This window comes from Populus alba, chromosome 3, assembly GCF_005239225.2.
Source record: "Populus alba chromosome 3, ASM523922v2, whole genome shotgun sequence".
NCBI lineage: Eukaryota > Viridiplantae > Streptophyta > Magnoliopsida > Malpighiales > Salicaceae > Populus > Populus alba.
In genome coordinates, this window is record NC_133286.1 from 16999750 (window position 1) to 17012544 (window position 12795).

Here is a 12795-nt window from a genome sequence, read left to right on the forward strand (position 1 = left end):
AATATGTAAATAAATATATTATGTGCCACCTCCACTTTCCACAGTGATGTATATATATCAGCTGTCAAATGAATGACAGGCGGACAAAACATTTCAAAATCTTACATGGTATCAGAGCAACCCTAATTCTATTTCCTTAACATCTAGCCGCCGCCAGCACATTTTACTGTAGAAAATGGTGAAGAAGTTGTGCTAGGAAGACCAGCCACCCGAACACTCCATTTCCGCCTCCCTGTCAGCCGAAGGTTTCCCCTCACTTTCCCCTTCACTCTCCCATTTTCTTCAGTCACAGATCACAACCAAGACAACCTCATCTTCCCCACACACAATCTCGCTGCCTCAGTTCCTCCCCCCCTCTCCTGCACGTCCATTTCCCCCTTCAGCGTCGTTGACCTCTCAGCTGCTCCCTTCTCCAGCCGCCAGCTCACCATGAATCAGCCGCCAGCTCCCTTTTCGCTCATCTTCAAAGCCAAAACAGAGAATCAGCCATAGCCTCACAGCCGGCTTATCTTCTTCACCCTTCGTCATTTTATTTTATTTTCCCTTCTTCTGGCCAGCGAGAGCTGAGCTCCCTTCTCCCCCCGAAGCTTTCCCTTTTCTTCTCCTTCTTCTGGCCAGCCGCTCCATCTTTCTACCATCTCCCATTTTTCATCTCAAAACTGCATCACCAAAAATATAATGACAGGGCACACATCCGACCCAGCAAACTCCCCCTCTTCTCCTCCTCCTCCCCGACCTAATCCCTCTCATCCTGCTCTTGCAGTATCCAATATCAACACCTTCATCAAAGTCACCTTAGACATTGAAAAGGGTCAATACATTACGTGGTCAGAGCTATTTAAAATCCATGCTAGGGCTTATCAAGTTCTTGATCATATCATTCCTCCCTCAACAGCAGAGATGAAGCAGTACACATCCCGTCAAGACACGGACCCTGACCTCTGGTCCCGTGTTGATGCCATTGTTCTACAATGGATCTACGGCACTATCTCTGAAGATCTTCTTAACACCATCCTTGAACGTGACTCCACCGCTGCACTTGCATGGAACAGATTGAGGGACATTTTCTCGGACAATAAAAACTCTAGGGCTCTTTATCTCGAACAAGAATTTTCAAAGGTTCAAATGGAGCATTTTGCAGATGCCTCATCCTACTGTCAACATCTTAAGTCCCTCTCGGATCAGCTGTCAAATGTTGGATCTCCTGTAACAAATGAAAGGTTGGTTCTTCAACTTGTTTCTGGTTTAACTGATGCCTATGCTAGTGTTGGTTCCCAGATTCGTCATGGTGATTCTCTCCCCCCCTTTTACAAAGCACGGTCTATGCTGGTTTTGGAGGAGACAGCAAGGACGAAAAAGGCTGCCCAGACCTCTTTCAACTCTGCCTTCTTTGTCTCTCCAGTCGCCCATTCCATTGGCCATACGGCTGGAAATCCATTCCACTACCGCCCCAATCACACTTCCAACCGAAGCTCCACCACTCGTAATAGCAGAGGAGGTGGCAGTAGTGCCCGTAGTAGCAAAGGCAGAGGAAGGGGTGGTGGCCGTGGAGGCCAGTTGCACCAGCAACAATACACTACACCCTGGCAGCCAATGTCCTCACAACAGCAGCAATGGTCTTCTCCTCCTTGGGCCGGGCCGTGGCAACCTTGGGCTACGCCCCCATGCCCATACCCAACGGCAAACCACTTGTCTCACCAGCCCAGCTCTCAACGTCAGACAGGCGTTCTTGGGCCCAGGCCACAACAGGCCCACATGGCAGCCTCTACACCGCAGGCCCAATCATCTTATGCTCCAACCGACATTCAAGCAGCTATGCATACACTCTCAATTACTCCTCCTGACAATCAATGGTACATGGACACCGGCGCCACATCTCACATGACCGCAAACAGAGGTAATCTTACGTCTTATTTCAATATGAGCAACAATCGTAATATTACTGTTGGTAGTGGTCATACTATTCCAATTATTGGTTGTGGAAACGCATTACTACCTAACCCCAACCCTTCTTTATCTTTGAATAATGTCTTGCATGCCCCAAAATTAATTAAAAATCTTGTCTCAGTGAGAAAATTTACCATTGACAATGATGTTTCTGTTGAATTTGATCCTTTCGGTTTTTCTGTGAAGGATTTTCAAACGGGGATGCCTTTACTGAGATGTAACAGCACGGGTGACCTATATCCAGTTACCACAAGACCACCCATTGGAATCTCACCACCATCAACTTTTACTGTTTTGTCTCCTGAATTATGGCATAGTCGTTTAGGACACCCAGGAGCTCTTGTTTTAAGCTCTCTTCGTAAAAACAGTTTAATTGTTTGCAATGAATTTCAAGATAATTTTATTTGTCATTCATGTCCTCTTGGGAAACAAGTTAAATTGCCCTTTTATGACTCTCTCTCGTATACCTCTTTGCCTTTTGATATTGTGCATAGTGATATTTGGTCATCACCTACTCTTAGCTCGGGTGGTCATCGCTATTATGTTTTGTTTCTTGATGATTACACGAATTTTCTATGGACCTCTCCAATTGCCACTAAATCTCAAGTTCACTCCATTTTTCTATCATTTCGTACTCATGTTAAGGCACAATTTGAAAGGGAAATCAAATGTTTCCAATGTGACAATGGCGGGGAATATGATAATGGACCATTTCACAAATTTTGTCAATTAAATGGAATGACTTTTCGATTCTCTTGCCCTCATACATCTCCTCAAAATGGAAAAGCCGAGAGAAAAATTAGTACCATCAATAATATCATCCGCACTCTCCTCGCTCATGCCTCTCTACCATCCTCCTTTTGGCATCATGCACTTCAAATGGCCACCTATCTTCTTAACATACTCCCCAACAAAAAGCTTGCTTTCCAACCACCCACAAAAATTCTCTATCAAAAAGACCCATCCTACTCTCACCTTCGAGTTTTTGGGTGTTTATGCTATCCTCTTCTTCCATCTACCTCTAGAAATAAATTGCAAGCTCGGTCAACACCATGTGTTTTTTTGGGGTATCCATCTAATCATAGAGGTTATAAATGTTATGATTTATCGAGTCGTAAAATACTTATTTCAAGGCATGTGACTTTTGATGAACATACATTCCCCTTTTCTAAATTACATGCTCTTCAATCTCCTACTTATGATTTTTTGGATGCAGGAATTACACCTCTCCTTCACTCACCTAATCAACCAAATCCTTTTAAAGCCCAAGTCTGTCCCACCCCGCTCGTTGATCCATCGGCCCAAACTTCACCTCCTCCGCAGGCCCAACAAACACCACTCATCACCCCAATTCTTACTTCTCCAATTAGGGACCTCTCCCCGCATCAATCCGCTTCCCCTAACCGAATGCTGCCTAGTCCATCCAACTCCTCACCACGACCCATATCTCCTTCTCCCACCGATCAACCAAATTCACACAGTCCACCTCCTCCAATAGACACAACCCAAGCCATTCCACTTAACGGTCCACCTCACTCTCCACAAATGACAACAAGATCCCAACATGGTATTTTTAAGCCCCGCAAATTCCTTAATCTTCATACCTTATCTGATAACTCCATTTCTCCCTTGCCCACAAATCCCCTTAATGCATTCCATGATCATAATTGGAAAATGGCCATGAAAGACGAATATGATGCTCTTATTGAAAATAAGACGTGGGACTTGGTACCCCGTCCAGTTAATGCTAATATCATTCGAAGTTTGTGGATTTTCAGGCATAAGAAGAAATCTGATGGTTCTTTTGAGCGATATAAAGCTCGTCTTGTTGGCGATGGTGCAGGTCAGCAAACGGGTATTGATTGTGGTGAGACTTTTAGTCCGGTGGTCAAACCGGCCACTATTCGAACGGTACTCAGTATTGCTTTATCTAAATCTTGGTGTCTTCATCAGTTGGATGTAAAGAATGCTTTTTTGCATGGGAATCTCGAGGAAACAGTTTATATGCATCAACCTCCTGGCTTTCGAAGTTCAGAACACCCAGATTATGTCTGCTTGCTTAAGAAGTCCCTTTATGGGCTTAAGCAAGCCCCTCGTGCTTGGTACCAACGTTTTACAGATTATGTGGCTACATTGGGTTTCTCTCACAGTATTTCAGATCATTCTTTATTCATTTATCGTCAGGGCAACGATATGGCATATATTCTTCTTTACGTGGATGACATTATTCTTACTGCATCTTCAGCTGCTCTTCGTCAATCCATCATGTCTAAGCTTGGTTCTGAGTTTGCTATGAAAGATTTGGGTCCCCTAAGTTATTTTTTGGGCATCTCTGTTACCAGAAATTCAGGAGGTCTTTTTCTTTCCCAAAAGAAATATGCCGAGGAAATCATTGAGCGGGCCGGTATGTCTTCTTCTAACCCATCTCCCACACCGGTGGATACGAAAGCAAAACTCAGTCTCTCTTCAGGAAATCCTTATCATGATCCAACTGAGTATCGTAGTCTTGTTGGCGCCTTACAGTACCTGACATTTACAAGACCAGATATTTCTTATGCTGTTCAACAAATTTGTTTGTTTATGCATGACCCCAGGACTCAACACATGTCTTCTTTGAAGCGTATCATTCGCTACATTAAGGGTACTATCGACTTTGGTCTCCACCTTTATCACTCTTCAGTTCATAAACTCATTTCCTACACCGACGCCGACTGGGCTGGATGTCCAGACACCAGACGGTCGACTTCGGGTTATTGTGTCTATCTTGGGGACAACTTAATCTCTTGGTCTGCAAAAAGACAGCCGACCTTGTCCAGGTCTAGCGCTGAGGCTGAGTATCGTGGGGTAGCTAATGTAGTTTCTGAATCTTGTTGGATTCGAAACTTACTCTTGGAGCTACATTGTCCTATTCTGAAAGCCACTTTAGTATATTGTGATAATGTCAGTGCGGTGTATTTGTCCGGTAACCCAGTTCAACATCAACGCACTAAACATATTGAGATGGATATACATTTTGTACGAGAGAAAGTCGCTCGTGGTCAAGTTCGAGTTCTCCACGTCCCTTCACGTTATCAGATTGCTGACATCTTCACTAAGGGACTTCCGCTGCAACTATTTGATGATTTTAGAAATAGTCTCAACATTCGACCACCTCCAGTTTCGACTACGGGGGTGTATTAGAATATGTAAATAAATATATTATGTGCCACCTCCACTTTCCACAGTGATGTATATATATCAGCTGTCAAATGAATGACAGGCGGACAAAACATTTCAAAATCTTACAATAAATTCATTTTCGCACCGCAACCATGCAAATTGGAATGAGAACTCATCTGCTAAGTTGTGTTCTTAACCCTATCATGGACTAAAGTTTATATATATATATATATATATAGTCGTGAAGTTGATATGATGAGAGTTTTCGGAATATATTGAAGGTGAAACTTGACTCTTAGGTAAAGATAAGAAAAGCCGCCACTTGAGAACAAAAAAAAGAGAAAGTCGAGTTTTTTCATTTGAGCTTGTGGCCCAGTGGTGGAAGGGTTTTGTGTCCTTCTCTTTATATCAGGGTTCAAGTCTTATTTGTGCACGTCTGTCATTCCCGCGGTGCCTTACCTAGTCGTGGTGCGCATAAGCTAGTTCGGATACCCTGAGTTACACAAAAAAAAAAGAAAAAAAAAGAAGAGAGAAAGCCGACGTAATATAAGTATCCATTAGCTGCGCTGCCACTATAAGTGATCAAAGACACGGTGTTGGGTGTTTTGGCTACCAAACCTTGCATGCGCTACTAAAATGCTACGAATAGCATCCAGTTGCTAGTGTATTGAACTTGTTTTTTGTTTATTTATTTATTTATTTATTTATTTTTTTAAAGAATTGATATGCTATTAATTCAAATAAATTATAATAAAATAACCATAATGAAAAGATTTAAATACCCGTGAATGTCTTTTTTATTTTTATTTTTTACATTAAGAGTAGTAAAGTCATTTATTGTTTGAAAAAGGAAAAAACAAAAAAACAATTCATACTGTTGTTTTTAAAAGTATTTATATTATTTAACTCTATATAAAAAACAATAAACTATTATAACACCGATAAATTTTATACAGATAAATTTTATAATAAAGATGAATTCTGTATAAAATATAATTTTACTTGTAAAAATAGGTCATTTGGTTTTGATATAAAGGGGAAAGACATCTTTGCAATGTCCAATACAATGAGTTATAGTAAAACACTAATGAGGTTTCGTGTTTTTTTTTTTAAATTTTAATTTCATGGATATCTTACCTTGTGTTTGCAGGCCCAATCAAATAACAGACCCTGTCCATCTCAGCCCTCTGGAGGGCCAACTTCAGCCTCACACTAGCCCACTTATAAATGGGCTCAGATCCATTTCTAAACAATTTCAAATTAACCGTGAAACCCCAGAGATCCAAAACTCTCTCTCTCTCAAGAAAAGAAAAGAAAAAATCCCCGAGTTTTCTAGGGGTTTCTATTAAAATGGACAAAACCCCCCGCCCCTCTCTCTCGGTTTTATTTTGATGTTGTGCTAATAATTATAATTAAAAATGGAAGACACAATCCTTACCTCAGAGAAAACCTCAAATCCTTCCCCTCTCGATCCTCCTTCTCGCTTCATCTGCCACGTGTACGTTCTTAATCTCTTAAATCTCTCCTCCAGTCACTGTGATGAAGTTGTTTATTTTTCTGACTTAATTTCTGATTGTGTAGGTGCCAGAAACAGTTTTCACAGTACACGTGTCCTCGATGCAATTCTCGCTATTGTTCTCTTCACTGCTATAAGGTAAAATAACAATGCGAGTGATGATTGGTTTTTTTTTTTTTTTTAATTTTGGTTTTGTCGCGGTGTGTGCAGTCGCATAGTGAGAGGTGCACAGAGTCGTTTATGAGAGAAAATGTGATGGAAGAGATGAAGCTGATGCAATCGGATGAGCAAACGAAGCGGAAAATGCTTGACATTCTGAAACGGTTTCATTCTGAGGAGCAAGAAGGAATGGATGATAGCATGGATGCCGACGACGACGATCCTGAGGATGGTAATTTTCAATTTATTATGATGATATCTGGGAAAATGTTTTTTTTTATTGTTATTATTATTGAGAATTGTGTTGGTGAAGAACTTTGAAAAATGTGACAATTTCAGTTTGTAGTAATACTAGCTTTAGTTTTGGAATTTAGAAATTGATTGGTGAGTGAGGTTAATTTTTGGTCTTGAAGGAACGGGGTGCGTAAAGTGGCATTTATATATAATTTGTTCAAGTCCTGGAAGGATGGTATGGTTATAACTCTACCTTTATTCATATTTTTGTCTAATTTTGCAATGCATACTCTAACGTAGTGAATTGGAATGTAAGGAAATCTGTTTATTTTGGGTTCTTGCTACTGAGATCCTTGTGGCATTCTACTGTTAAAAGGGCAAATTTTTTTTTTTTTTTTTTGTTCTCTTATGCAATTGTTTTTCAGTAAAATAAGACTGTAAACTCTTGAGGACAGGTTTGTGCATAACTTGTGCGATGTTTTGAAATGTTATAATTAGTTATGGAAGGGCTTTGACCTGATTTTTCTCATATTTTATTTGTTGGCAGATTCTGTTCTTTCTGAGGAGACTGTTCAGAAGGTGTTGTCTGGTGTGTTTTCATGTATTTTTTATTTTTTTCTTGTAAAATTTTTTATGTCTTCTCATTGGTTCTTCTTTGCCTGTCATTCAGTACTTCAGATATTTTCATTTCCATTTAAACTGAATTTTCTCACTCATTAGGTTGTAGTTAGAGTGTTATTTAATGGTGTGTTCTGATGCTTTAACTTTAGAAGCTAATGGAATTCATGTATCATTTCTCATTGCAGGTGGTCCAATCAATTATGATGATTTATCAGCAGAAGAGAAGAAACGTTTCCAAAGAGCTGTGGCATCTGGGGAACTCAGCAAGTTGATCGAAGCATGGGATCCATGGTGGTTGAAGTCTTCTGCTAGAACCATCTCTCTCAGCAAGGAAGGAACCAGGCTTATCCACCCACTTGCCAAAGAGGAAGCATTGTCATCGTGTCAAGATGATGGCGCAGGGGACCAACCCAGTGAGATTCCTCCTGGCCCTGATGCTCCATTACCTCCTGTAAGGAAGCTTATTTCTAGAGAGCCATCACCCTTCTTAGCCGTTCACTTGGTTGACATTATATATAGCTACTGCTTCACACTACGCCTCTACAATGGAGATTGGCAGTCAGATGCCATTGGGTCAGCAACAGTGGTATTGAATGTCTCCTCTGTCTTAGGTCAAGCCGGCCAGCCTGAAACTGTCCTGGAAGCTCTGTCATATTGCTTGGAGAGAACTTGCTCTCCAGAGTATAGAAACATGGGTGGATTGCCATTTGGATTGGGTCTTGTTGAAGATGTATTACACATTCTGTCACTTGGTGGCCCTGCCTTAATCTGCGTGCTCTGTGATCTACAGAGGATGGTTCAGACTGGAGAGGAGGAGCTGAAAGCTGAGAAAAAGAGAAAGTCAAAGACAGAAATCAAGAGTAAGCTGAAGCTTGCGGAGAAGAAGATCTATTTCATAATGTGTTGGGTGCATGAGCAGCCAGGGGAAGCCTGGTCTTCGCTAGCTGCCATCGTAAGGGCAGAAAAAAGTTCAGCTTTGGATTATAGAGCAGGTAAAAATCCTCAGATAGCAGAACCAAAAACAGAATCCAAGGGAAAGGTTTTGATAGAGGAATTGTAATGAGCTGGTGATTATTGTATGATCTGGACATGTAAAAACCCTTGTATATTTCAAACTATGGAAGAGGTTTTTGATCGAAGAAAGTGAAATGATTTCGCTGATAGTTGGATACGTAGATGTCTTTCTGGAATTGATCTCCGAGCAGACCTGGCAGTAGACATCAATTGCTTTTCTGGCTGGCTGGCAAATCCTCGAGAGTACATCCCCTCGCGTCTCAGTTGCAGCTCGGGCTTTGGAGCTCATTGGCGTAATTTCGCTGCTACTTTATGCTCTCTCTTCATTATGGATTTCGCAATGATATCCGTCTTCAGCCACAATGAATCCCTCTGAGTGACATGGGACATCGCTCACTCTGTGGGACCTACAAACATGTGAGTTACATGTGAGATTTCCCAAACTGTTGGCTCATCAATAAAACGTCATCGCTTTCTCAGCTCTTACCTTTCGTCGCCTGGTCAGGAAAAAATTCAATTTTGTTGCACAATCATTAATTGTCCAGTAAATAAGGGCGTGTTTGTCGGTGCATTCAAAATATTATTTGTCTAAAAATTGTATATAAAAAATGAATTTTAAAAAATTAAAAAATATTTTTTTAATATATTTTTAAATTAAAGAACATTTTAAAATGTAATTTTTATCGCATTTTTTAAACAGCCCTAAAAAGTGGATCTAATTTTTTGCCCCGGGGGTGGGGGGGGGGCTGTGGCGTTATTGTAATTTAAAAAGGCAACCATGTCCATAATATACCGTAAAAACAAAAATTAAAAAGAAAAATAAAGGAGAAGGGCTTCTTAATGTATATTTTTTTATGATATTATTTATTAGAATAGTGTTTTTATATATTTTATATATTTATTAATTTTCAATATTATATCTTATAATTTTATAAAATTATTCCAAATTCATAATACGGAAAACTATATGAATACATAACGAACGCACGCACGCTCGCCAATCTTCCTTGTCGGTAAGCGCCATAAACCTCCGAGTTAAAAACAACTGCTCCTCTTTCCTTCCATTCCCATTTCTCCCCAAAAAAGATCAAAATTTCCTCCAGAAAACTCTGAAATTAAAAATCAGAGTGAAAGAAAGCTACAGTAATTCAATAATGGTTGATGTAGCAGATAAATTAGCGTATTTTCAAGCAATTACAGGCCTTGAAGATCCCGATTTATGCACCCAGATCCTCCAAGCCCATAATTGGGACCTCGAACTCGCCATCTCCTCTTTCACCTCTAATCACAATAATGACCCCCTTTCTTACTCCTCATCCACCGCCACCGCCACCACATCCACCGTCGTCGAACCACCCATTTCATCCAATTATGGTTCCGATTCCACCGCCATCGCTCCCGTGGCTGCTCCTCCTCCTGGTTTGGGCTGGAAAATAATTACTTTACCAATCTCAATCATTTCTGGTAGTTTACGGTTAATTTCTGGTGCTGTTGGGTTTGGATTTTGGGCTGCTGGTAGTATCTTCTCTTATTCATTAGGTTTTGTTGGGTTTGGCTCGAATTCGGGCCGGGGTGGGGATTCTTCGGCGCAATTGGTAACTGTTTCCGCCGCGTCGAGAGAAGCCTTGGAGTTTATTGCTCAATTTGAGAGGGATTATGGTGGTTCTGGTTCTTCTAGTAGGCCGAATTTTGTTGGTGAAGGATTTATGGATGCGTTGACGAGGTCGAGGAATAGTTTTAAGTTGTTGTTTGTGTATTTGCATTCCCCGGATCATCCTGATACCCCGGCGTTTTGTGAGGGGACGTTGTGTTCGGAGGTTTTTAGCGCGTTTGTTAATGAGAATTTTGTTGCGTGGGGTGGGAGTCTTAGAGGGAGTGAGGGGTTTAAGATGAGTAATAGTTTGAAGGCTTCAAGGTTTCCGTTTTGTGCTGTTGTTATGCCTGCTACAAATCAGAGGATTGCGTTGCTTCAACAGGTAATTCTTTTGGGTGTGTGGTGGTTTAATTTGAGGTGTTGAATGATTTTGATGAGCTATATGTACTCCTATTTTGATTATGGTTGTTGTTGAATTGATTATTGAATGAGGGAAATTAGGATTTGCAGGGATAGATTTGGCTAGGCAAATTATGAAGTAGATGGTTGTGTTTGTTGGGGGAAGGGATAGTACATTGTTTCAACTCTGCACGGGAAAGTGTTAAAGGTGATTGGATTTGGCATTGGGCCATCAGAGATATTAAGCTTTGGTACATTGTGATTGTTTCTTTAAATATAGTTACTGCATTGAAACCTCGGTATTATTCTATAGGGTCGATTTATATTTTTCTGTATAGTTTCTTGGGTACTTGATGTTGTTGGATTTACGGTGTCTTACTCTCTTGTTTTCTATCCTACTTGTAGATTTCATTTTGTATTTTCCTTGTGATAGTAGGTTTGTGTGCATCTTTTCATGAAAATTATTTTTTCCATGGATGCAATTAGCGCATTCTCCACCTCCCATATTGAGCTTTTTCAACATTTGTTGCAATAGCATGGGTTTATCCCACCCTTTTACATATGCACCAAAGTTTCCATATCGTTTTCATTTTCAAATATAGCTCAATTTTCCTTCAAAAACACTCTGGTTTGGGTGATGAGCCTTGAATGACTTGTTTGTCATCTGTGTCAACCGCTGAAGCATTTAATTGAATATTTAGGTTTTACCCAATTCATGAGTTGGCTGGAATTTAGTTTGGAGGTTGCTGGGTCTTAAATAGACTCAACTTGTTTAATTGTGTTGTTGCTTGGTAGCTTTTTGCTGACAATTATGTGCATCTTTCTCTTGATCTAGGTTGAGGGTCCAAAATCTCCTGAAGAAATGCTCATGACACTACAGAGAGTTCTTGAAGAAAGTGCCCCGGTTCTTGTTGCAGCAAGACTTGAAGCGGAGGAGAGAACAACAAACATGCGTTTGAGGGAGGAGCAAGATGCTGCATACAGAGCAGCACTTGAAGCCGATCAAGTATGCCTTTGTTTCTTTTTTCTTTTTTTACTTGAGCATTTAGTTTATATCACGTTGGTACTGTTGGTCAGATGTGATGGTCCTTTTTCTTTTTGCATGGTGGTGGTGATGATTTTCTATTTGCCTTTGTATTCTTTTTTCTTTTATGCTTCAGGCTAGGGAACGACAAATGAGAGAAGAACAAGAACGTCTGGAAAGGGAGGCTGCTGAGGCAGAGAGAAAGCGCAAGGAGGAAGAAGAGGCTCAGGAGAGAGCAACACGTGAGGCTGCAGAAAAAGAGGCGGCTCTGGCAAGAATGCGGCAGGAGAAAGCCTTGTCGCTTGGTGCTGAACCTGAAAAGGGACCTAATGTTACACAAGTAATGTGTCTTATTTTATTTATTGCTTTTTTAATGATGCTGTTATCTGTAATCTTTTATTGTTTAGGACTTCAGGATGATTACTCAATTATCTGTACTACAAGCATTGGTACTCTATTCTAGCCTTGTCTTGGTTTCACAAGTGTGTTTTTTCTTCTGTTTTTTTTTTTTTTTTTTTGTATGTCGTTTAGCTTTTGATCTACTGGACTTCCTAACCCTCATAGTGTCTTTATGAAGAGTTGTCATGTGAATCTTTTGAACTAATCTATGACTTCAAATGTAACTTTGTTAATCAGGTTTTGGTTCGATTTCCAACTGGAGAACGCAAAGAGAGGAGATTCCACAGTACAGCCACTATCCAGTCCCTGTATGATTATGTTGATTCTTTGGGTTGCTTAGATGTTGAGAATTACAGTCTTGTCTCAAACTTTCCCCGAGTTGTCTATGGTACAGATAAGCTCTCTCTATCTTTAAAAGAAGCAGGTTTGCACCCTCAAGCCAGCCTTTTTGTGGAGCTGAACTAGAGCAATGTAATGCCAAGTTGAGCTATCAAGAGCAGTTAGAAGCAGGACCATCAAGTAGGATACTTTGTTGGATAGCTACTTTGGTCTCTTTGTGATGTTCCATTTTCTTTCAATTGCAAATGTCAATCAAACGAATGGAGTCAAGGTGGAAAGTAGGGTTGAAATAATGATATTGATTTTGCACATATCTCGATCTGGAATTTCTAGTAGCTTATCGACATTGATTGCAAGAGTGGATTGAAATTTCACTTGAGTGCTTTATCA

The 12795-nt window shown here is 40.4% G+C and overlaps 3 protein-coding genes across 4 annotated transcripts; all 3 read left to right on the plus strand.

Moving 5' to 3' along the window:
* LOC140955356 (uncharacterized) lies at window positions 1-2226 on the plus strand. Its single transcript, XM_073407888.1, has 2 exons — window positions 1-1897; window positions 2134-2226. Exons 1-2 carry the CDS (start codon window positions 679-681, stop codon window positions 2166-2168), a joined length of 1254 nt encoding a protein of 417 aa, XP_073263989.1. The 5' UTR covers window positions 1-678; the 3' UTR covers window positions 2169-2226.
* A 4156-nt stretch (window positions 2227-6382) lies between these two features.
* LOC118034564 (uncharacterized) lies at window positions 6383-9136 on the plus strand. Its single transcript, XM_035039906.2, has 5 exons — window positions 6383-6604; window positions 6688-6760; window positions 6833-7013; window positions 7563-7604; window positions 7822-9136. Exons 1-5 carry the CDS (start codon window positions 6525-6527, stop codon window positions 8694-8696), a joined length of 1251 nt encoding a protein of 416 aa, XP_034895797.1. The 5' UTR covers window positions 6383-6524; the 3' UTR covers window positions 8697-9136.
* Window positions 9137-9636: 500 nt separating this feature from the next.
* On the plus strand, window positions 9637-12795 carry LOC118034572 (plant UBX domain-containing protein 10). 2 transcript variants are annotated; one of them, XM_035039925.2, is made up of 4 exons: window positions 9637-10626; window positions 11479-11649; window positions 11804-12116; window positions 12304-12521. In XM_035039925.2, the coding sequence occupies exons 1-4, from the start codon at window positions 9805-9807 to the stop codon at window positions 12378-12380; spliced, it is 1383 nt and encodes a 460-aa protein (XP_034895816.1). In that variant the 5' UTR covers window positions 9637-9804; the 3' UTR covers window positions 12381-12521. The 2 variants fall into 2 exon arrangements, with proteins under 2 accessions (XP_034895816.1, XP_034895809.1); XM_035039918.2 differs by having other exon boundaries at window positions 9640-10626; window positions 11804-12007; window positions 12304-12795.

What these genes read in the sequence shown, in the direction of transcription:
- LOC140955356 (XM_073407888.1), top strand. Translation starts at nt 679, where the DNA reads ATGACAGGGCACACATCCGACCCAGCAAACTCCCCCTCTTCTCCTCCT. An exon ending in TCACATGACCGCAAACAGAG is followed by an intron (nt 1,898 to 2,133) that starts GTAATCTTACGT and finishes TTTTCTGTGAAG; the next exon opens with GATTTTCAAACGGGGATGCC.
- LOC118034572 (XM_035039918.2), top strand. Translation starts at nt 9,805, where the DNA reads ATGGTTGATGTAGCAGATAAATTAGCGTATTTTCAAGCAATTACAGGC. An exon ending in GGATTGCGTTGCTTCAACAG is followed by an intron (nt 10,627 to 11,478) that starts GTAATTCTTTTG and finishes CTCTTGATCTAG; the next exon opens with GTTGAGGGTCCAAAATCTCC. An exon ending in CAGCACTTGAAGCCGATCAA is followed by an intron (nt 11,650 to 11,803) that starts GTATGCCTTTGT and finishes TTTATGCTTCAG; the next exon opens with GCTAGGGAACGACAAATGAG.
- LOC118034564 (XM_035039906.2), top strand. Translation starts at nt 6,525, where the DNA reads ATGGAAGACACAATCCTTACCTCAGAGAAAACCTCAAATCCTTCCCCT. An exon ending in GTTCTCTTCACTGCTATAAG is followed by an intron (nt 6,761 to 6,832) that starts GTAAAATAACAA and finishes CGGTGTGTGCAG; the next exon opens with TCGCATAGTGAGAGGTGCAC. An exon ending in CGACGACGATCCTGAGGATG is followed by an intron (nt 7,014 to 7,562) that starts GTAATTTTCAAT and finishes ATTTGTTGGCAG; the next exon opens with ATTCTGTTCTTTCTGAGGAG.